Raw genomic sequence first — 23,652 nt, 5'->3', positions numbered from 1 at the left:
CCAATGTGTCATCTCCCATTGTGATGTCTTGCCAAGGACTGCAGCAGCTGAACACAAGAATAACAGAAAGAACAAGAAGGAGACATGCTTTGGCGATGGACATATGAGCAGAAGATATGGATTTTGAGCCAGGGCTATAGAAAGAATATGTGGTATGAGAGTGGGCTTAAAGGAGGCCAAGGTGTTAGAGATAGTGGAGTTATGGAGTTTCTACAGGGTTTGAACTGAAATATTTGGCAGTGGGAGAATAGGGCCTGGAAAGGTTGAGGAGAAAGACCCAGAAGAGTGCTTAAGAAGGGAAAAATAATAGTTATAAGTAACAGACGAGCTAGAAATGCCTAAGGATCACTCCTGATATAGCTAAACGTGTTGTTTGCTTGTTTTTCCCTATTAGAAGTGGGAACTGAGTAGAACTGCCGCTGCTCTGATCAGCAAGAGGCATTTCTTAGGAAGTGGTAGGGGGGCAGTCCTACTGCTGTCGTCCTCAACAATAGTTCTGCACAGCTGCTATTTACTGCCAAGGAGGGGAGGGACACAGGAGTAATGACTGACAGCCATATCCTTTGACAGGTTTTAGAGCAACAGCCGTGTTAGTCTGTATTCGCAAAAAGAAAAGGAGTACTTGTGGCACCTTAGAGACTAACCAATTTATTTGAGCATAAGCTTTCGTGAGCTACAGCTCACTTCATCGGAGCTCACGAAAGCTTATGCTCAAATAAATTGGTTAGTCTCTAAGGTGCCACAAGTACTCCTTTTCTTTTAGCCATATCCTTGTTCAAGAAAGTTGGGGAGTTAAGTGTTCTCTTGATCTGAATACAGCATCTGATCTTGGCTGCTGTTTTCAGCATCAGGTTCAGAAACTTTGCAACTGACTGGAGAATGGCTGTCTTGAGAGGGATGAGAAGGTGTAAATTCCTTAACTTGGTGAGGCAACTGATAAGGTGCCAACCTGTGTCAGAGTCCCAAGAGAGGGGGATGTAGTCATGCCTTTTGTCTAGGCAGAGCTGTTCACAGTGAAGGATCTTTTATGAGGTGGGAACTGGGGCCTCTTGGAATAATTTGTTTTAGTGGCCGTGGATTTTGAAATGGCACTCTTTATTCTTAATATAGGACTGGCTGTGGAGGCTAGCGTTCCCCTGATTTTGGAACTCTGAAGACTTAGTCAGACTTTATCCACGCCTCCTTTCTGTAGTTCTCTGTCTGCTCTGGCACCAGCGATAATGAAGTGAATTTGCCCTGCTATTCAGAGGAACAATTTTGCACACTTTTCAAGAAGACTCTACTACTTAACTTAGGGTGACCATATTTCCCTGTGCTGAATACTGGACATGTGGTCAGATTACTCGTATTCAAGCGCGTTAAACGGCAATCAATCCGAACTGTGCAGTACAAATGTTCAAATTAACATCAAGTTGACAGAGCCCCTGTTAAAAAGAAATACTGCGAAATTGGATTCTTTTTTATTTACCTTCTTATTTTTAAGGCTTTAGGGTTCACACAGGGAGAGGTGATACACACATCATCATCATCATCATGTTCCTGTTACGCCTCTGGCAGTTAGGGCAGTGACGAAGCTCCTCCACTTCTGTCTGTTTCTGGCAAGTCTTTCAATGGTTCCCCAGCTGTGCCCCAGGTTTTTCAGCTCACCTTCCACAGCTCTTCGCCATGTTGTTTTTGGGTGGCCTTGTTTTCGCTTGCCTTCAGGTGTCCATCTTATTGCTACTCTAGTGATGGAATCAGTTTCCATCCGAAGCACATGACTGATCCATCTCCAATGCCTCCTGGCAATGATGGTGCTCAGATCCTCCTGGCTGCACTGTGTCGATAGATCTTGGTTTGAGATTGTTCTGCGTCAAAAGATACGGAGGATTTTTCTGAGGCAGGTGGTATGGAATGAAGACAGTTTGGACATGTCACACTTTCTCATTCCCCAGCATTCTACACTATAAAGTAGCGTTGAAAGTACACAGCTCTGATAAATCTTGAGTTTGGTTTTGGTGTTGTATTTTGATGATTTCCAGACTGTATTTAAGCTCCTGAAGGTGTTCCTGGCTTTATTGATTTTGTTCCGGATGTCCTGGCTTGTTCCATCGTCCTGGCTGATGGTGCCGCCCAAGTATGTGAATGTTTCTACATTGGTGAGAACATAATCCTCTATCCGTACTGGTGATGGCGAGGCAATATTAAAGGTCATGATATCCGTCTTATTGCGGTTGATTTTCAGTCCAATTTGCTGGGTCAGTGTGTTCAGTTGAGTTGTTTTTTCTTGTATATGGTGTTGGGTATGTGATAGGAGAGTGACACCATCTGTGACACACACACACTCCTGTAAACCTCTCCCACACAGGGGGGTGACCAATGGATCTGCCCCTCTGCCCGGTGCTCTCTGCCCTCCAAGCCTGGCTGGACCCCCAGGGCGGACCTGCCTCTCCTGTTACCTGGCACTGTGTCTTCCCGAGACAACACATGGGGGTGCATGTGAGGTCACATGCCTCCCCTCCTCCCCAGATTTCTGTCAAGGTTTACAACACAGTGTGGCCAGCAGCAGTCTTTTGGCACTGTGCTGGAGGGAAGGGACGGGAGTGGCTTCCAGCCACAGGGGAGGGGGGAAATAGATGACCTGGCTCATGTCTTTGCAGAGCTCTTCTCTTCCCTCCCCTCCTGCCATGTGGCTGGAAGCAGCTTGTCCCTTTCTGCAGGCATAGTATCGAAAGGCAGTTAACACCTCCAGGCTGCTGCTGGCCACGGACATAACCCAGTCGCCTCTGGCTGCAGTGTGGGCAGGAAGGGGTTAAGTTCTAAGGATGCATTGCGTACCAGAGCCCAGGGAACCTGACTCCAGGGGCTTCAGTGAACCAGGCCAGAGAGGTGGCTCAGCAGTGGATGGTGCCTAGGGGACGAAGCATCCCCATGCTCCCTGGGGACAGGACCCAGGGTGGGGAGGGGGTGGGCGAAGAGGGTGCTAAGCCCCTGCCCGTGGGGCTGCTGTGGAGCCTGCAGGGTTAGGGCACGAACAGGCCAGAAATCGCTCCCCCCCGGCCACTCCAGAGCTTAGCTGAGGAGTGGAGAGGCTTCCCTGTGCCAGTGCTGTGCAGGGCTTTTGGCACATACAGGGCTCAGCTCCTCCTGGCCAGCACCTCAGGCAGGAGGGTCTTAGGCTTTCCTGAGGCGTCACCTCAGCCAGAGGCAGTGGGGGAAGGAAGGAAACTGCTGACCAGGCTGTTGGTGAGCTCAGCGCTCCGACCAGGGGCTGGTTCTCCGCACAGCACTGAGAGCCGGATGCGCCCTTTTGGGGGAGACATGGAGGAGCAGTGGGGCTGGTGGGGGGGGGCGGGAAGGGGCAAAGCTGGAAGAGGACAGCAAGAGGGGGAGCACATAAAGAACTGATGGATGGGCAGCAGGGGCGACACGTAACTGGCTGCCACACTCACCAGCCACCACAGCTCGCAACGCGCAGCCAGTGCTGGCCGGAAATGGGACGGGGAGCGGGGTGTTGCTGGCTGAGAGCCGGCATGCAGCGGGAGCTGAGCTGACAGACCAGCAGGGAGAATGGCCAGTTCCGCGCACTGCAGCTTCGCCCCACCACCAGCCTTGCACATCCCCCCCCATCGCTGGCTACTACACCCTCCCACTCCGGTGGGTGGCTGGCGAGCAGGGATCCAGCAAGCAGCAGGATCCCTAGTACTGATGGCGGGGGAGACAGAAAATACAGGGCAATTTGCCTGTTTTTAAGAAAAAGTTGGGTCACCTGCAGGAGGGCTTAAATACGGGACTGTCCCTTTAAAAACGGGACATCTGGTCACCTTAACTTAACTGGGTTTGTGTTAGCAGTCCCAGGCACCAGTTTTGCGGTCTAGATTCTAGACAGTTGTAAAGGTGCACCACCACTCAGAGTGCTGCCTGGCTTTTCTTTTTTTCCAGTTCTCCCCTGCCCACTGAGGTCACAAGGGGCTTGGTCTTTAAATAATCAATGCCTGTCTCGGTAAGCCTCCAGATTTAGGTGGAGGCCCCTTGTGTTGTGCTGCCTGCTGGGCGGGGGGAGGGAAGGGAGCTCCAGGGCCCAATTCTTGCACTGAGAAGCTATGAAAGAGATTTCTTTATGAAGCGCCTGTTTATTTATCATCATTTGTTTAAATATTTATTCATATTTTTTCTTTGTTAATTTGAAAATCTTTTCATTTCATCACATGAAAAGGAAAATAATCAATATGCATACATACTGCTAGACTAATATAGACAAAATACAGTTATTGTTGGCTACACTACACATCATTGATTATTGAAGCTCAATACAGTGACCATAAAGCCAAATTTAATTTCTCTTATTATAATCACAGTTTGTATAAGCAAAAATGAATAAAAGTAGCTATTATGTATTTTAGAATTAAGAACATAAGAACGGCCATACTGGGTCAGACCTAAGGTCCATCTAGCCCAGTATCCTGTCTACCAACAGTGGCCCATGCCAGGTGCCCCAGAGGGCATGAACAAAACAAGTAATCATCAAGTGATCCACATCCTCTGTCGCCCATTCCCAGCTTCTGGCAAACAGATCTATTGAATGAATATATTGAAAAAACAGCTAAAAGTATAAAGATTTTTAATAGCACATGCATAACTTTGACATAAGTAAATTATCCCTCTGGATGTGAATAAAGTTATGCATGTGCTTAAGCGTTTGTAGGACTGGAACCATACTGATGTAAAGTTGTGTGTATGAAAGCTGACAATAATACAGCATTTCTAAATGAAAATTAATACAAATGAGATTAATGGGGAAAACAAATTCTTCTGCGATGACAAGATGAAACTCTCTTAGAGAGTGCTTGGAAAGCATGAAAAATTGTTGACCACAACCACCTCTTGGGTCCTGTCTGAAAGGAATGAATGGAACTGTGGGGAAAGTCTTTTTCCAGGAGCAAACTGTGTAAACACGTCCACAAACCCTTATGGTCAACTGTAACAAAGACTGTTGAGATATTTAATAAGATCAGCCTGCACATTTGCTCTTTGTTCATCACTCAGAGGTGATCATCCAGCAGACATAGCAAAATGCTTTGCATTATATTCCCAGATGTTAAGCCAGACTAATATGACTAATGGCTGGACAGTACTATTCCTTGGGGATCTAGAATCCAATCAGTTCTGTTAGGCTCTGAGAACAGACCATCAAAATGAGCCTGTCACCATAGTGAGAGGAATAATAGGGCTGATGATCTGACCATGACAACATTTTTATAATAACCCCAGTATCCAACCCTGTCAAGGCTGAATCGCCACTCTGTCACTTTGAGTGCAGAAGGTGGGGGCCCGCAAGGATTCTAAAAATTAATACTTGCCACTCCAGGCTTGTATTAAACTCCCAAGATTACAGCTTTTCTCTGACCTTGGCTTGGTAAATGCAAAAAAACCCCCTTGGACCCAAGAAGGAGCACTTGGGAATTCCTCCCTGTGGGGTGCCCTCAAGCCCTTTCACCTCCCCCTGCCCCAGGGGAAGAGCTGAAAAAGAAAACAAAGGAAATTAGCTGTTGTCACCATCTAATCAAAAAGCATATGCACAAACCTTTTAGGACACTAAAAATCCAATCCTATTCTAAAAAAAGGTAAATTTTATTAAAAACAAGAAGGAAGAAAATACATCTGGAATGTAGGCTTTTGCTAGATTTTAAAAGAGCAATTCCAAAAAATTAAGCACCCAAAATAGTTTTCTTGGGGGTTCAGCTTAAAGGTTACAAGCAAACAAAAGCATCTGGGGTTAGCACAGAAGAGTTCACAAGCCTCAAAAAATAAACAGAAATAGACCTAATAGCGTCTTCCTAAACATTCCTAATTTACTTACATATTTGGGTTGTTAAAAGTAGTTCTAGATATGATCTGATCATTTTCATATCTGGTTCAGACTTTACACAGCATTCATGCTGCCCCATCTCTTCAGCCCAGAGAGAACAACAGACAAAGGGAAAGTTTCTTTCCCAAATTTAAAAAGTTCTAGCCTTTTCATTGACTCTTTTGGTCAGGTGCCCACTTTTTTTTCTTTAGCTGCGGGACTTTTCAGCCCTTTACAGGTAAAGCAAGTGGAGAACAGCTACCAAGAGGGATTTTTCAGCTAACTGGCTGGCTGGTTGTCCATCAAAGGGAGCTACCCTCCCCCACTTTATTTATCAGAAACCCAATCTCAAAGATCATAATCAAAATGTGCCCATATATGAGTAGAACAAGAAACCACCTAGGACATTTCCATGATTGTCCTAAAGGTCAGATTAACAAAAGAGTCCTCATCATTATGCACATTAACAAGGGCCCATACAACACGAACAATAGTGATCACTGATATGGGCAGTAAAGGTGCCCAATGCACAGTCAGGAGAGCCAGGAGCAAATTTTAGCAGGCCAGAAGTGGATGATAATGGTAGAGGAGCAAAGGAGATGTTGAAGTCACTAATTGCGCTGCAGGCAGAATACATGTGAGCTCAACCCCCTCCCCCAGCAGCCCATACAAAACTGCTTTCCATGCCTTCCCCAAACTCCTCCCATACATTCCTTGCATCTTCCCAGCCCGTCGCAGTACCCTGTTCACTCCATCCCTTTGGGCAGCTTTCAAAATAATAGCAGGAGATACACACAGCTATGAGAGACTCCTTCAGGAGACTGTCCTTCACTGTTATCTCCCTTTCCACCAAGCATTTTCTCTGTGTTGTTAATTGCTATTTAATAAAAACATACTCCCTGAAAGATAAACAATCTTTGTCTCCTACACACAGTGGTTGCTGCTGGAGTTAATACACGGTGGCAACTGGAACGTTTGCAGACTACAAATCACAGTCAGGAAGCAATTATCAAAATTTTCATGCAAGGCAGCAAGTTAACAAAGCATGGCAGAGTGCTTTATAGAAAGACACATTACTGGTGCTCATTGTCAAAATGGTGTCTCAAAGCCTCCCAGATTCAAATAGCCCCCTGTTGTGCCCCTCTGCCCTGGTATCTAGTTGCTCAAAATCAGCTGCCAGGTGGTCCACTTCTATGCTCCACCCCCAGGGAAACTTTTCACCCTGACAAATATTATGCAGTGCGCAGCAGGCTGCTATGACCATGGGAATATTTTCCTCATTTAGCTCTAACCTGGCATAAAGGCAGCGCCAACGAGCTTTTAATCTGCCAAACGCACTTTCAGTTGTCATTGTGCAACTGCTCAGCCTATTGCTGAAGCGCTCTTTGCTGCTATCCAGGTTTCCCGAGTAAGGCTTCATGAGCCATGGGAGTAAGGGGTATGCTGGGTCTCCCAGGATCACTATGGGCATTTCAACATCCCCCATTGGAGTCGTCTGGTCTGGAAAGTCCCTGGTTGCAGCTTTCTATCCTGGCTAGTGTTTCTGAAGATGCATGGATCATGTACCTTCCCTGACTATCCCGCATTGATGTCAGTGAAACGAACACGGTGATCCACCAGCACCTGCCCTTTTCTATTGTTGTACTCTGTTGCAAGATGGTCCAGGACCAAAACTGGAATAAGCATGCCATCTATCGCCCTGCCGCTGTTAGGGAATCCAATTGCCAGAAAGCCATCCACTATTTCACACACATTTCCAAGAGTCACAGTTTTTTTGTAGCAGGATGCGATTAATGGCCCTGCACACTTGTGTTAATGCAGCCCGAATGGTGGACTTCTGGACTCCAAACTGATTTGTGACTGGATGGCCTCTTCAACTGGAAGAAGAGAGGAGAGGGGGAATTGCAGTGAGAGAAAGGATAAGATGACACTTAGTAATTCAATATATATGAAAATACCTGATCCACTGGCAAATAAAGCTGTGGAAAGCCTGCTATCTCAACTCTTCAGTGTAGAGAGTGTGTGTGTGTGTATTTGTGCATGTGTGTGTGTATATATATATTTATTTATTTATTTATTTAAATCACTGTGTAATGAAAATTACATAATGCTTGGTAATAACTTCAGTAGCAGAAGACAAGGTATCATGGATCTATTCTTCAAGTATAGGTATCTTAGAGAGTCTGCATGGGTGCCAACTTCTTATGAGCATTTTATACTCCCATCTTCGGATTAGGCGATGGAAGAGAAGAGGGCATTCCAAGTAAACTGTCTGGATTTGACACTGTTGCCATGCTGGTATTCTTAAATAACTAAAGGAGGAAAACATTCTAAAATCTTAGGCAGAGAATAGGAAAATATGTATGTATTCCAAAAGAATTCACATGCTGCTGGAAGAAAAATGGAATAAACAAACAGATGGCTAAGCTGAAAATTCTCCCCTTAGTGAATGGGAGAGGAATAGAGAGATTTTCACACTCTAAGAAAGCTGAGGGGACACATTTATTATACCATTTATCTACTTAACATAGTTCCTACAGCAGGGATCGGCAACCTTTGGCATGCATCCCCTCAGGGAAATCTGCTGGAGGGCCAGGAGAGTTTGTTTACCTGTAGCGTCCACAGGTTCAGCCGATCACAGCTGCCACTGGCCGTGGTTCACCGTTCCAGGCCAATGGGGGCTGTGGGAAGCGGAGGCCAGCACATCCCTCGGCCCACACCACTTCCCGCAGCCCCCATTGGCCTGGAACGGCAAACCACGGCCAGTGGCAGCTGCGATCGGCCGAACCTGCGGACACTGCAGGTAAACAAACTGTCCTGGCACGCCAGCAGATTTCCCTGGTGTGCCAAAGATTGCTGATCCCTGTCCTACAGTGTTTATTGCAGACCCTTGCTACTATTATATAGTGGGTGACCAAGCATTATGGTATTCCCATAATTAAAAAAAGTGTATTAGAAAGTAAAATTAATATTTTGAAGATAGGAGAGTACTTCATCTTGTAGAGCAACTAAATACAGGTCTGACACATTTTGGTTTACAAAGGACATGATAAAATGTATAAAGATTGTCTTTGTAATCTGTATTATTATAAAACCAAATACATCGTGGGAGTCATTATAAGATTTTTATACTTTACCTCAAACTAATGTCATATTAAGTGGATATGTCATATTTTACTTGGCTAGGACTTGGCATTATTCACTGACTTCAATATTTTTGTAATTATGTTAGCTGATTACATCATTTATATCTTTAGCTTGCAGCATAACCCTTGCGTTTTTAGTACAGGGTAGTTCCACAAGGCTCAGTCTATTTGTATATCAAGCTCTGGCAGACTAGAGCAATTTCATTGGGTTTTTGTAAAGTACTCAAGGGTGGTTTTTTAAAACCAGTGCAGAGTGGCTTCAAACTTGTTGGCCTTTCTCGTGGAATTCTCCCACTGTGTAGGAGGAATAGCTGCTTGCTTAGTGCTTCCAGAGACAGTATATTCACTTCTTATATCAGTTGCCTCCCTGCTATAAGAGGGTAGTGGGGGCAGGTGCAAACTGGGGGCATGTCTGGAACAATAGAGAGTGAGTGGACTTCAATCATCTGCTTGTGTAAAGGACCTTATACCAGTTGTGCCATCATTGTCCTTTAGAGCAGGACTGCTCCTGCTGTATGTTACCCTGTGGCTTCACTGCTCTGACTCAAGAAGCCACAGCTGGCTCCTTGTAGCTACCGTGCCCTCATGTTTATTTTTTCATATTCCTCCACACTTGATAAATGTGATGGGCTTGTGGTTCTCAGTGGAAAGAGTGATGAAGGTATGACACTTTGTTGTTTGTTTTTGTTTTTTAAAGCAAATGATTTATTGGTTGTCCAGGGCATTTATTTCCAGATCTACATGTGTGTTGGAGACCAAGCTTTCTGCGGCCACCTTCCCAATTCCTTTTACTCAGAGACCTACCTGCTGTCAACTAGTCTGGCCAACATGGTCACACTAATTCCAGGAGAGTGTCTTGATTTATAGATTTATATGTTGTTTAGTACCTCTCACAATTAGGGTTTTTTCCTCATGATCCAATACTTTAACTCCTGAATAATCACATACATGATATTAAACTTCCTATCTTTAGTCACTTAAACATGAAGGGGAAAATTGCAAGTTACAAAACTAGTTGTCCTAATTTACCCCCTTTCACAAAATGATAGAAATATTAACTGGATTGTCAGCTTCAAGTCAGTTTCCCCAACTGAATGTAGACAGAAGAGAGAAGGGAAAGGAAATATTGGGGTTGTTATGTGCCTTCATTTTAGACATGCTGTTCAAAATGTAATCTTTTTAAGATATTTAAAATGTACCCAGGTGGGGGTGGAAAAAGAGTTGTTAGGAGATGGAGCAGACATGGATGTTCAGCTTCATGATCAAAATTACTAATTCTGAAAACTAGACAAAAATCTTCATAAGAAAAGAAGCATTTTGGAAAAACACATTGTGTCATTGTAAATCCATTGGCCAGGATCAAGACATCAATTATTTTTTTCAAAAATATCATATAGTAAAACAGAATGTGTGACATCTTTCTGCCACAGTCTGCTGCTCTGTGTCCATATGGTGACTGTTATAAGATGCTTTGTGGTGAAAACTCAATTAGGGGTATGTGTGAACAGTTTTAAGCAAGGTATGGTAAGTTACAATGAGTGAAAGCCTTGACCTGTAAGATAGAGCTGGTGTCCATCAGAATAAATAGCACGGATGAAAAAATGGAGCTCTGAAGCAAAATGCATAAGTGAGGGGAAACTAAGATACAACATGATCCCGTACTGCATCAGTGAGCGCTCTGTAAAAACTAAAGCTTTCATTTAAAATATACGATTTTGTTGGGGGTTGGGGGGCACAGCTGCCTTGATGAATATTAAATTCTCAAAAGTAAAAGTTAAAAAATGGTTTCTTTTATTATGATAAATAATTTTTCAGTTAATCAAGTCCATAATAGAATACAAATTAGAATTGCCTACATAGTCTTTTGGTTGGAAAGATATAGGATAGTGCTCATGGTTCTTGCTTGATTTTATGTCAGAATGAGTCTACAGAACAAGCCATGTTTGAAAAAAATCTGTTGAATTCTTTTAAAATGATGAAAGTGCTAATGTTTGAGATTAAAATTTTCACCTGAAATAATTCAAAAACTTCTCTAACATATAGTACTAATGAACTACAGTGGCATTTGGGTTGGAAGGTAGAAGCCGACCCATTCGCAGTATGCCACACTAAGGGAGTGGAAATTTTGCATATGTGCTTAAAAGCAGCCTGCTAGAAGGGAGTGCTTGATCAAGTCCTTCTCAACAAATCTCGCTTCTGTCAATATTAGAAATCTATAAATATGAACATTTGAGGATAAAAATAGGGATGGAAAATTTATTGAAATATTTAAAATATAAATAGCTTTTTGGAAGAGTAAGATGGGAAAACAATAAATAGTTACACAGTAGAGACTGTCCTTGCTGAATAGATGTATGCAGTGTTGGTGATTCTCCGTATGGGTTCCAATGTGGGTTGATAGGGGACATCTTGGGGTGTGTGGTCATTGGTGTTTTTTTTTTTCTGTATTGAAAGCAGGTTCTCCCAGGGTATTTGAATGGCCTGTTCTGTGATGGGATCTTTTTCTCTGGTGGAGAACTACCCCATGCTGGATCCCATACCCAGTATTATCAAATAATTACAACACATACTTAATGGGGATAAAGAAATCTTTACTGAACCCCCCCTCTTCTGGCCTTCAGACAACCCCCCATCCTAACCTTCCCAAGCTCATCATCAGAAGCAAGCCCCTCATAGACCAGGACGTGGCAATTCAAAGTGGCACCAGACTCTTCCAGAATAATATATGCAAACTCTGCAGACATATCTCCACTGCAACAATGATCAATACCTTCTACACCACACCTTTCAAGATCCATATACCTATCACAACATGTGGTGTACCTCATCCAGTGCACCAAATGCCCAGCAATAACTATGTGAGTGAAATTAGATAATCATGACGCTCTCAAATGAACACTCACAGAAAAATGATAGAAGACAAAAACATTATATCGCCTGTGGATGAACAAGTCTCACAAAGTGATCACTCCATATCTGACCTCTGAGTCCTCATCCTCAAAGGAAATCCACACAACACCGTCAAAAGTTGAGCTTGGGCACTTAAGTTCATAACTGTGCTAGACAGTAAAAACCATGGACTTAACAGAAACATTAGTTTTATGGCTCATTTTGTAACTCATCCCACTGCTTGCTAACCTTAATTGCCTACTTCATTTTAGTGGTCTTCTACAGTGGTCGTCTACCCCTTATGCTTAAAAATCTGTTCTAAATTACGTTTAGCTTAGATACACTGATTACTTTCCCCAGATCTGAATAAAGTTTCTGTGAAGCTCAAAAGCTTATGCCTTCTACCAGTAGAAGTTGGTCCAATTACCTCACCTGTCTTGTCTTTCACTTCCTGAATAGAGGCATTTAACGTGTATGCCATAGTACCTGTGGCTATGGGACAGGAAGCTTTTGTGTGCATACATGCAAGCACCTGGAATACATGTGGAATCTTTTAATTGGATTTCAGCAGTTTCTGACTTACAGTTTTGAGAATTTGGTCCAACAATCTTTATAATCAGTTTCAGGAGAATTTGTATTATGCCTGTGTTTGTTAATGCTTGAAAGGTAAGTTTAAGACCTCTCAATTTTTCATAGCAGGTGTGATTGACAGCCTCTAAGTGTTATGTCTTTCATCACAAACATGATTGATATCCCTGATTTGAATAACATGTTCAGCCTAAAAGCATTGTTTTTCTGTTTTAATTATTAGAGCTCTTCCCTCCATCCCCATTGTTTGTTGCTGTTTTAGTAACTACATGTCTCCATCATTTCAGATACACTTGAGCAATATTTTATCATCTGTTTTTTTCAGAAGACTGTCAGTATGATGAAATGAAAGTATTCATTCTTAAATCTTAAAAAAGGGATTATTTTCTTCTAAGTTTTACCTGCCCTAGAACTGTCGTGTATTCACGACATGTGTACTTTGGGGTAGATGAAATGGAATCATATTTGATTGACCAGCAGAACAGCTTATATAGAATTTGTTATCTCTGAACACTTACAAATATTTTAAAATGCACAGTTGTTGTTGTAGTTAGAATGTCAACAGCAGAGCATAAAATACAAAATGGGGCACTTCACAATTTCCCTCTTATTGCAATGTACTGATTTAGTGAAAAATGTAAGTTCAGTGTGCTTCCTTTTGTAAATTTGTAAAAATTCAATATTTGTTAAAAGTAAAATTCACTGGTCTTATCTGAGTGAAATAAGGACGTACTTCCTTGTTAGTAATCTCTAAAATAATCCAAGAAACTCTCAGTAAGTCATTTTGTAAAATCTAATTTATTACTGTTGCAAGTAATGAAATAATTAAGGATTCTGTAGTGATCATAGCTGTAACGATTTAAGTGATGAAATGGAAGATTATATATATTGTTTTACAAGAGTCCTAAAAGACCTAGAGAACATCAGCTGCTTTTTGTTTTCTTTATGTTGGTCTTCAGAATAAAATCTACTTAATTGGCCCCATCTTAAAATATCATTTTACTGAGCTCTTGCAAATATAAGTTTGTGTCTGTTAAGCACTGTGCACTTCATAGTAATCAGTACTGCTGTAAGGATCTTTTATTAACATTAAGTGATTTGTTTCAATGTTTTTATATAGCATACAAGATTGTCACAAACATATATTATTTATGGTATAGATAAATTTGTAACCACTCATATAATGCACTGAATTTTCATTCAAGGGTTGCTTCCAATGACTGCATAACCTAAGTTAATTCAATGACAAGGAAGTGATGTTACAACCACAAATGCTATTTAGAGCTAAGCTTCCCATAGCAACCCTAGCTCTGCCTCCTGTGTACGTATGTATTAGAACCTTTCATATACAGCACTGTCCATTGTATTACAGGGCAAAATATTTTACAAATATGGATTAACTACCACTATGGAGTGTTATTTTAATAGGACATTCCTGCAGTGTTGGTGAAAACATTTTATTTTAAGATATACCATTGTGTAAATGCTAATAAACAGTCTTTTCCCTACAGTGTAACATTTAAAAAATAACTTAGTTGATTTTGAAACAATACTATAATTATTCAGAGGAATGACTAATACAGTGACCACCTATAAAAAGTTGTCAGTATTGCCTTAGTTAAGGGTTACTTGGTTATCTGAACTATTATTTAAACTTTCCTAAACTTCCTAAACAGAATGCCAAGAATTCTGAAAAGACTGAGGCAAAGTTATTTAGGTATCTAAGACAACACGCACAGTTGTAAGTGTGATTAACAGGGTCGGTCTATCTATCTATCTATCTATCTATCTATCTATCTATCTAAAGAATGAAAAAATTACATAGTTATAAGACATGATAAAATATGCTGGGCTGAATTTCTCTCTTGTATTTGGCATAGTAACGGATATGGTATGTACACATAGTGAGATGGCTGAATGCAGTCTGGGATAGAATGTGCACCTCAGAGCCATGTGTGCCATGGCTTTAGTTTATCTCCTGGGCAGACTATGAAATGTAATAGCTGGGGATGGGGTGAGAGAAAAGGCAGGAGGGTTTGACAGCTGGACAGCAAAAAACTAATGCTTTTGACACCTGGCCAGGGTTGAGAAGCAGGCTTGACATTTGCAGGTTTTGACAACTGGAAGACAGGTGAGGCTTTTCAGACTGTCTCTTCTTTCCCTCCCCTTTTGTGGGCAAGGTTGGAAGTGGCTTGAAATTGTTAGGTTGGGTTGGGAGCTTGAACTTGCCCACATCAACATCCTACTGCTATACAAAACCCTACCTGTTGAGCTTTGCAGTAGAATTGATAGACACTGTCCAGCAGATCTGCAGTAGAATTGATAGGACTGTCCATGACACATTGTCTCAAGAGGCTTCAACACATATGGTGCCAGAGCCACCCCATGCAGCTCTGACCTGTGGCGGTGAAGAACACCTGAGGATGCCTAGGATCCAGTAGTTACATAAATAATCAACTCACCTTTTCAAACAGGCCAACCAACCCATCTAAACGTGTAACTATCTGAGTCCTACTCTTCTGACAGTGTCATGGGAACTTTTAGCCCTCTACTAATGTCTAAGGTTTCTCAAAAGTGTCTAGTGATTGTGTGGGTTTCTCACTTTTATAGTGCTCAACTTGAGAAGCTTAAAGATGGGTTTGATTTTCAGAGAGTGGGTATTTAGCACTTTCTGAAAATCAGATCTCTTGCTGATGCTACATCACTCAAAAATGGAGGCATAACTTTGCCTCAGTCTTTTCAGAATGGAGGCATTCAAAAGCACCATTGTCACACGGTGACTGGCCCTTTAAGAGGGAGCTGGGGCAGTCCAGGGCACCTGTAACTGATGGCCTGTTACCTAATTTGACTTAAGGGAAGGCACCTGGGCCTCATCTGGATTTTTTTATACTGCATTTTACTGACTCTCATTTTCAATACTTTCAGAGATTCCCAAGCCAGAAGGGACCATTAAGACTATCTGGTCTGATCACTTATATAACACAGGCCATGGAACTTCCCTAAAATAATTCCTAGAGCAGATCTTTTAGAAAAACTTCCAGTCTTGATTTAAAAATTACCAGTGATAGAGAGTCTATCACAATCCTTGGTAAATTGTTCCCGGTGTTAATTACACTCACAATTAAATGTATGCCTTAGTTTCCATCTGAATTTGTTTAGTTTCAGCTTCCTGCTGTGCGATCATGTTATACCTTTCTCTGCTAGATTGAAGAACTCATTATCAGATATGTTTCCCCATGTAGATACTTAAAGACTGTAATCAAGTCCCCCTTAACTCCTCTATTTCTCAATAAAATAATAATTTCAATAAAATAATTTTAAAAAATATGGCTCTGATGTTTCAGAAATGTAAGGGGATGTTGTGAAGGCCAAAACTATAACAGGGTTTAAAAAGGGGTTCAAAAAGAATTAGGTTCCTGGAGGATATGTCATTGATAGGTTTATCAATGGTTATAAGTCAGGATGGTCAGGGATGTAACCTCCTGCTCTGGGAGTCCCTAGTCTCTGACTGCCAGAAGCTGGGAGTGGACAACAGAGGATGGATCTCTCAATAATTACCTGTTCTGCTCATTCCCTCTGAAGCACCTGGCACTGGTCACTGTCAGAAGACAGGATACGGGGGGCTAGATGGACCATTGGTCTGACCCAGTATGGCTGTTCTTTTGTTCTTAAATAATATATCTTCAACGCCTAGCAGAAGAGTTGCCATTTACAGCCACCTTCTTGAAATGAGGGCATGACAGAAGGGGGAGCTGGGGGCAGAGGTAGTGAAGGGAGGAGGGCACTGCCAGACCATCCTACACAATCAAGATCTGAATGTGGAAAGGTAGGACACTTTGCAAGAACTGCTTCCTACCATTCCGGAATCCTCACAAGTGTCAGAATCCCCAAAGGTAGAGTAAAAACAGGATAGCAGACACCTACCCCAGCAGTCTAAAGAGTGAAAAAGATAAGGAATAATAACAACAATGGAGTGAGGGGCAGAATGTGAGAAATAGAGAAATTGAAAGGCAGAGCTAAAAAGAGAAAAATAGCTGCCACATGGTAACTGTGGTTTTTCTTTCTTTTTTTTTTTTCCTTCCTAATAGGTTAGAAAATTATTTTGGACAATCCCTCTTCTTTATTTCTACTATTTTCAGCCTCTGGCTTACTCTTCTGTTAGTTCTTTTAGACTCCATCTATTTCTGGGTCTTTTCCCCCGGGACTTGTCTGTATCTCTTTTTTTGGAGGTTTCTAATGACATGTGACCCCTCAAATTGGGCCCACTGTTCCCATGCGTTTGCATTGGTACGTTTGGTACTGCATTTGTACTTGCAGTTGACTACCAGCAGGTAAAATTCTGTATTTAGGATAATGACTAGGAAACAATGTTCGGTATATTTCCACTTCATAATATGTTTTAAATTAAGTAAACAGTTTTCTCCCATTGACTTAATTGGAACGAGGAAGAGTCCCCAGAGTTCAGATTTGTTCTTTAGAACAAAACATAATGAATTCAGTAATGCAGTGAATTTCAGAATTTACTAACAGTCATTATGATAAAATAAGTTTTAAAAGAGTCAGAAGTGCGAAAGGTATCTCAGAAAATAGACAAAAAATTAAGATGTAGAATCCTATTGTTTTTTCTGTGTATTCTATTATCATTAGTATCAGCAATGTAAAATGTAATCCACCTTTAACAGAAAATCAATACTTGTTACAAATTAACCTTTAAAGAATTACTTCTAGGTAGCCAGAAAAATAAATTCATCACTTAAAATTAAATACGTCCCCCCTAAAATCTATTTATTGCTAAATTACTATTTTTATTTTCATGCTGCTGTGAATGGAAACTTGTGACACCTGCACCTCTATTTTGATGAGATCATAGCCGTGAATAATTGTGGTGAAATTTATCGGTTTGGACTGATTTAGTGAAAATAAAAAATAATACCAATTCCCAGATTATCTTTTAGTGTGGTTGTTACAATCAGGAAAGTATATTGTTACCCATCTGAATGACATCCTGATGAGAGCAATATTCCAATGGAAAGGAACAAGTGCAAAAGTGAGCGGATGTCTGTATTCTTATTTATTTTAGCTAGACAAAATCATTTAAATTAATTGAAAACTTGAAAAATTATTTGATAAGCAGAATTGCTTACTATTCTTACCTTAAATATGTAGGGCTAATATTTCACAAGTGGGCCCTGCAGTTGTGCATGCAAAATACTCACAGCAGCATGAACAAGTAACTGTATGTTATAAATATACAGTTGTTCATGGGTCAGATTTAAAATTCAGTGGTTCTACTCTTTCACCGTCCAGTAACAACACAGCTACTGCAGTGCATCTACATTAGGGGTTTTCTTTGGTGTAACAACATTGATGTTTCACCGGTGTGAATTTCTTTAATTTGGACATGTCCTTAATTTTGAACTTGTTCAGAAATTCAACATGTTGTATATTAAAAGGAATGTCACAGATTTAAAATAAAACACAGAAGAAATTAAAAAAAACCCCAAAACATTTCCATAGCAATGTTAACTTGTTCACATTTCACATAAAGTTACAGTATAGGAAGTATTCTGTCTGGCCGACCCATACAATCCTTCATCATTCAGCACAGAGGAAGTTTTTCCTGAGTAAGAACTGATCAAGGACTACAGGCAGGACTCGATTAATAATTAGAGATGGACAAGACCTGTCATGATTGCCATTTAAAAGTCATCATATCTTATTCAAGTATGTGTCAGTGTGGATCCCACTCTAGGTGTGCATCCACACTGGAAGAGGAAGGAGAGGCAAAGTTGTTGCATGCTACTGTAAGACCAGAAGGGAGCATGACTTCCTCATAATCTGTGTCTCCAAATACTAAAGAAAAGTGGCAGAGCCAGTTCAGCCATTCCAAGGTCCTGTTGGGAGGAAATGGGAACTTTTTAAAAAACTTTTTGACTTGTAATAGGTATTTGAAAATTATTCAAGTGCGGCTGAATATCAGAACTTTTGGCCAAATGCCTGCTCAAACCTCATTCACAGAAAACTTCCTGCTTTGGATAAATTATGATATTTTGGTGCTCTAGGGAAGGAAATCAGATTTCAAAGGGTTTTCATATGCTAGAGAAAGAAGTATCAGGGTCTTTTATTCAACACACACAATCAAAGGCTTTAGCTCAGAAGTGGGCAAACTATGGCCTGCGGGCTACGTCCAGCCCACTGGACCGTCCTGTCCGTCCCCTGAGCTCCCGGCTGGGGAGGCTAGCCTCTGGCCCCTCCTCTGTTGTCCCCCCTCCCTTGCAGCCTCAGTGCGACATGATGCCAGCGCTCTGGCCCACCACTCCTGCTGGGCAACGCAGCGGCAGAGTGGCTGGCTCTGGCCGGGCAGCGAGGCTTCGCTGCTCTAAGCCGGGGGGGGGGGTGTTGGATATGGGGCAAGTGGTCCCAGGGGGCAGTCAGGGGACAGGGAGCAGGGGGGGTTGGATAGGTGTGGGAGTCCGGGGGGGGTCTGTCTGGGGGCGGGGGTGTGAATAGGGGTCGGGGCAGTCAGGGGACAGGGAGCGGGGGGGGTTGGATAGGGGTGGGGTCCTAGGGGGTGGTTAGGGGCCGGGGTGCCAGGAGGGGGTGGTCAGGGGACAAGGAGCTTTGGATGGGTTGGGGGTTCTGAGAGGGGTGGGAAGTGGGAGGGGGCGGATAGGAGGTGGTGGCCAGGCTCTTTGGGGAGGCACAGCCTTCCCTACCCGGCTATCCATACAGTTTTGCAATGCCGATGTGGCCCTCAGGCCGAAAAGTTTGCCCACCCCTGATTTAGCTTCTCTGTTGAGTGCATATTCCTCTGGAGGCATGGTTAGTACACAGAGGGGAAAATATAGAATGTCAGCAGTTGAGCTCTGCAGACAAACAGCTTGAAGCTATTTTTCAATCATCAGACATCACAGGCTGGACAAGTTGGGTTTGTTTAGCGTTGCCTCTGAGTGAAGAGTTCCTCATCAGCTTAGACCATGGGCAGGGAAATAAAAGTATTGTGTGCAGCAAGTAGAAGTTGAAATGACAGTGATTGTAAGTTTCTGTTCAGTGATTTCCCACCCTAGTTTGAACACTCCTGCCCTCCAAAATACATAATAAAATGCATAATTAGACTGAAAAAAATAACTGTAAGCGTCTTCTCATAGGAAAACAAATTCTGACTATAGGTAGCATTCATGTTTTGTGCAGTTTATCTGTGATATATTTTACTTTGAGAACGGCTTACTATATTGTTGTTTTATCCTTCTGCTGTTCACTTCCAGGACGGATTTTTACAACTGAGAGAAAGTGAGCTTAGTGTAAATGTTTTCTGTACATTATTTGTGGTCTTCCTCTACTGTAAGGAATGACCAATCCTATTCAGACTGGTGTATAGCATTGATTGGCTTTTCACCTTGAGTAATCATTTGCATCTGTGAAATGAGGTGTAAAAATGGATCAAACCCGAATGATACTCTGTTTGCACAGGTATAAGTGAGCCACCAGTGTTCTGGTGTGTTAGCAATTTATACCTACTATGTAGGCATGTAAATGACGGCACAAGGTAAAAGTCAGTGTTGAATCAGGTGCAATGTTTGTTATATAGGCTACTATAAAGAAGAAAAACAAAGATATTTATAAATTCTTCTCTAGCCGTGGCTGAAAGGAGCTGCTGCAGAAAAATGAAGCTCACAACTTTCTTTCCTGAATACATCATTTACTTATTTATTTGATGTATTTATGTATTTATTTAAAATTTCCATCATCTTCCAGCTCAGACATTGGGGATTTAGAATTTTAAAGATGGTAGAGAATGTTGCTGTTCCTTCTTGACAGTGGATATCATTTGTGATTTTCTTTTTTTATCTTGGCAATGAAGCAACAAAACAAAAAAACACTAATTTTTATTTCTCTTTTAGGGGGATAGCTCCTATGTAAAGGATCGTTGGTGTGTGTTTGATGGATTCATGGTTTTTTGTCTTTGGGTGTCATTGGTGTTACAGGTAATTACATAATTTTACCTTAAATACGAAGGGCTAATATTTCACAAGTGGGCCCTGCAGTTGTGCATGCAAAATACTCACAGCAGCATGAACAAGTAACTGTATGTTATAAATATACAGTTGTTCATAGGTCAGATTTAAAATTCAGTGGTTCTACTCTTTCACAGTCCAGTAACAACACAGCTACTGCAGTGCATCTACATTAGGGGTTTTCTTTGGTGTAATAACATTGATGTTTCACCGGTGTGAATTTCTTTAATTTGGACATGTCCTTAATTTTGAACTTGTTCAGAAATTCAACATGTTGTATATTAGAAGGAATGTCACAGATTTAAAATAAAACACAGAGGAAATTAAAAAAAACCCCAAAACGTTTCCATAGCAATGTTAACTTGTTCACATTTCACATAAAGTTACAGTATAGGAAGTATTCTGTCTGGCCGACCCATACAATCCTTCATCATTCAGCACAGAGGAAGTTTTTCCTGAGTAAGAACTGATCAAGGACTACAGGCAGGACTCGATTAATAATTAGAGATGGACAAGACCTCATGATTGCCATTTAAAAGTCATCATATCTTATTCAAGTATGTGTCAGTGTGGATCCCACGCTAGGTGTGCATCCACACTGACTACAACATCTCGAAAAACTAGTTATTTTAAGGTACATAACCATGCACCGTTACCACATCTGAGACATACAATTATTTTCAATTTAACTATAGGGGAAACTGTGATATCTCTCATACACCTGTGTGGTAAAAGTGGATAAATGCTGATTTTTAAATGGCCAAACACTTCAATCTAGTCTGCACTCTGTCAGTGATCCCTACAGAACATTTCCTAGTACATTCATAGATCCAAGGCCATTGTGATCACCTAGTTTGACCTCTTATATCACACAGGCCATATAACTTCCCCCAAAATAATTCCTAGAGCACATCTTTTAGAAAAACATCCAATCCTGATTTTAAAAATTGTCAGTGACAGAGAATCCACCATGACCCTTGCTAAATTGTTTCAATGGTTAATTAGTCTAAAAATGTAGCTGTGAATATGTCTAGCTTCAACTTCCAGCCATTGGATCGTCTTATCACTTCCTCTGCTAATTTGAAGAGCCCATTATTAACTATTTGTTCACCATGTAAATACTTACGGACTGTAATGAAGTCACCCCTTCATCTTTTCTTTGTTGAGCTCCTTAAGTCAATCACTCTAAGACACTTTTTCTAATCCTTTAATCATTATTGTGGCTCTTCTCTGAACCCTCTCCAATTTATCAACATTCTTCTTGAATAGTGAGCACCAGAACTGGATACAATATTCCAGCAGTGGTCTCACCAGTGCCAAATACAAAAGTAAAATAACCTCTCTACTACTGCATAAGATTCTCCTGTTTATGCATCCAAGGTTCTCATTAGCTCTTGTGGCCACAGCATCACACTGGGAGATCAAGTTGAGCTGATTATCCACCTTGACTCCCAAATCTTTTTTAGAGTCACTGATTACCAAGATGGAGTCCCCCATCCTGTAAGTATGGCCTGTATTCTTTGTTCCCAGATGTATACATTTACATTTATCCATATTAAAACATATTGTTTGTGCCAATTTACCAAATGATCTAGATTGCTCTGAATCAACGATTTTTCCTCTTCATTATTTATCACTCCCCCAATTTTTGTGTCATCTTCACACACTATCAATGATGATTTAGTTTTCTTCCAGGTAATTGATTAATATGTTAAGTAGTGTAGGGCCAAGAACCAATCCTTCTTCTTTGAGGAGTGTCTCTGTGGGTGCTTTAGGTGTCTTGGCACCCTGCGCTTGTAATTGGAGATTTGTAATAGCAATCGTCTTGCGCCGCTCCGAGCTGTTACCTTGCATGTGCAGCCAACTGACCCCCAGTTCCTTCTCTACCACCCTTGGCTTGAGTCGGAGCGACAGCAGCTCCTCTTCAACTCTGTAGATAGTTCATATTCCTTCTTTTTTCTTTTATCCTCTAAATCCTAGTTAACTTTGGTTAGTGTTAGTCTTTAATTGCTTCAATATTTTTTTTTAAAAAAAATGGTGTAGTTTTCCCCCCTTCCGCCATGCGGCGGGCCTCCATCAACGATGACTGAATAAAAACGGGCTACCCTGTTTTTTTTCCAGAGCTGGCCCTTCCTCAGGCATGCCCGGTTCCCCTGGATTTAAATGCTGCCTGACCTGCAGGCTATCGATACTTGTTTCAAATGGCCATGCTCAGTGCATCCACTGTCTCAGAGAGATCCATATTCCTCAAAAGTGTCCTCATTGTAAAAACTGCCTGCCAGGACACAGAAATCCAGGGATCTCCAATTTAAATGACTAATGATGGTGAAATTCCTCAGGCCAGAATCCAGGATGCCTCCTGGCCAATGGTTACCAGCAGCAGCCACAGACAAGGGCTCCACTACCAAGACCGCTTCTAAGGACCTTGTCCCTAAAAAGGCGACCAAACAGTGGTCTCATTCATTGCCACAGCGAGATTGCCTAAAAGGAAATGGTCTCCTGGCGAAAAATCTGCCCCAGTACCGATGGCACCGAGAGCCTCAGACTGAGAGGCACCGGGAATGTCTGGTACCAAAACTTCTCGAGGAGCCAAAGACCCGGTACAGGCAGGCTCTCAGTCAGGTGCGTGATCTAAAGCCAAGCTCCCGTGCACCGACCGTGCTGTGGAATGTCCCGGCACTGATCAGTGTAATGGAGCCACCTGCTGTACATACACAGCTCAGCAAGATCTCAGCACTGTCAGTTCTGACCCTCTTCTCTGAGACTGCACTGCCATCCACTGCAATGAGCTTCCCAGTACCACAACTTTTCACAAAAAAAGAAAAAGAAACCTGGCAGTTTCTTCTATGCCATGGACCCCCCTATTCGGTACAGACAGTACCCCAGCAAGGCCCAGACCAAGCCAGATCATCACCCCAGGGGCTTCAGCGCCACCTCTCTCCAGTGATGATGATGATGAGGACGACACAGGGATGTACACCCCTCACCACTCCTCTCCTAAAGCAGGGCCCTCACATCATCAGCCACTGATAGATGCGTGAGCCTGGCAGACCCAATCCTGGCTGCCACCTCCTATGGCCCTCCCACCCACCTGGCCATACTGGGACCCATGGGCCATGTATAGGGCCCAGAACATTAGACCTCCTAACCCACCCTGCCCTCCCTTACCAACGGATCCAGCACCTTC

The 23,652-nt window shown here is 42.1% G+C and overlaps 1 protein-coding gene across 4 annotated transcripts in view; it reads left to right on the top strand.

Annotated features, from left to right (window-relative positions):
- Positions 1-23,652, top strand: part of NALCN (sodium leak channel, non-selective) — a 350,272-nt gene that overhangs the window by 20,236 nt on the left and 306,384 nt on the right. For all 4 annotated transcript variants that reach the window (XM_074963156.1, XM_074963170.1, XM_074963152.1 and 1 more), the window contains one exon: positions 20,352-20,435. In XM_074963156.1, the coding sequence (XP_074819257.1) occupies positions 20,352-20,435 (84 nt within the window). The remainder of the gene's footprint in view (positions 1-20,351; positions 20,436-23,652) is intronic.

Source organism: Natator depressus, chromosome 1 (assembly GCF_965152275.1).
Source record: "Natator depressus isolate rNatDep1 chromosome 1, rNatDep2.hap1, whole genome shotgun sequence".
NCBI classification, from domain to species: Eukaryota; Metazoa; Chordata; order Testudines; family Cheloniidae; genus Natator; species Natator depressus.
This window is presented reverse-complemented; position numbering and strand designations above follow the sequence as displayed.